Here is a 288-nt window from a genome sequence, read left to right on the forward strand (position 1 = left end):
ATACCATACCGTTCATTGCTATAACAACAAAACCACAACCACAAAGCAACAACGAAACCAAACCACAAGAGGCCAACTTCACAAATCTGTAACAACACAAGACCAGATCTCAGCACCGAAATCCCTAATCGGCAACCCAGCTCATCGCCGATTCGCCGCCATGATGTATGACGCAATAAGCAGAGCTCGAATTCTGATCAATGAGGGTCTACAGTTTCTTCGTTCACAAATCATGCAGGTGAGGCTGGCGTCGCTGGGAATGGCGAGGAGGGGAAAAGGAGGAAAGTC

General features: G+C 47.9%; 1 protein-coding gene across 1 annotated transcript in view; it reads left to right on the forward strand.

Moving 5' to 3' along the window:
* Positions 1-288, forward strand: part of LOC119592431 (proline-rich receptor-like protein kinase PERK14) — a 185497-nt gene that overhangs the window by 124689 nt on the left and 60520 nt on the right. Inside the window, exon 5 of the mRNA XM_037941255.1 lies at positions 47-238. Within this exon, the coding sequence (XP_037797183.1) occupies positions 47-238 (192 nt within the window). The remainder of the gene's footprint in view (positions 1-46; positions 239-288) is intronic.

The sequence above is a fragment of the Penaeus monodon genome, chromosome 30 (assembly GCF_015228065.2).
Source record: "Penaeus monodon isolate SGIC_2016 chromosome 30, NSTDA_Pmon_1, whole genome shotgun sequence".
Classification (NCBI taxonomy): Eukaryota; Metazoa; Arthropoda; class Malacostraca; order Decapoda; family Penaeidae; genus Penaeus; species Penaeus monodon.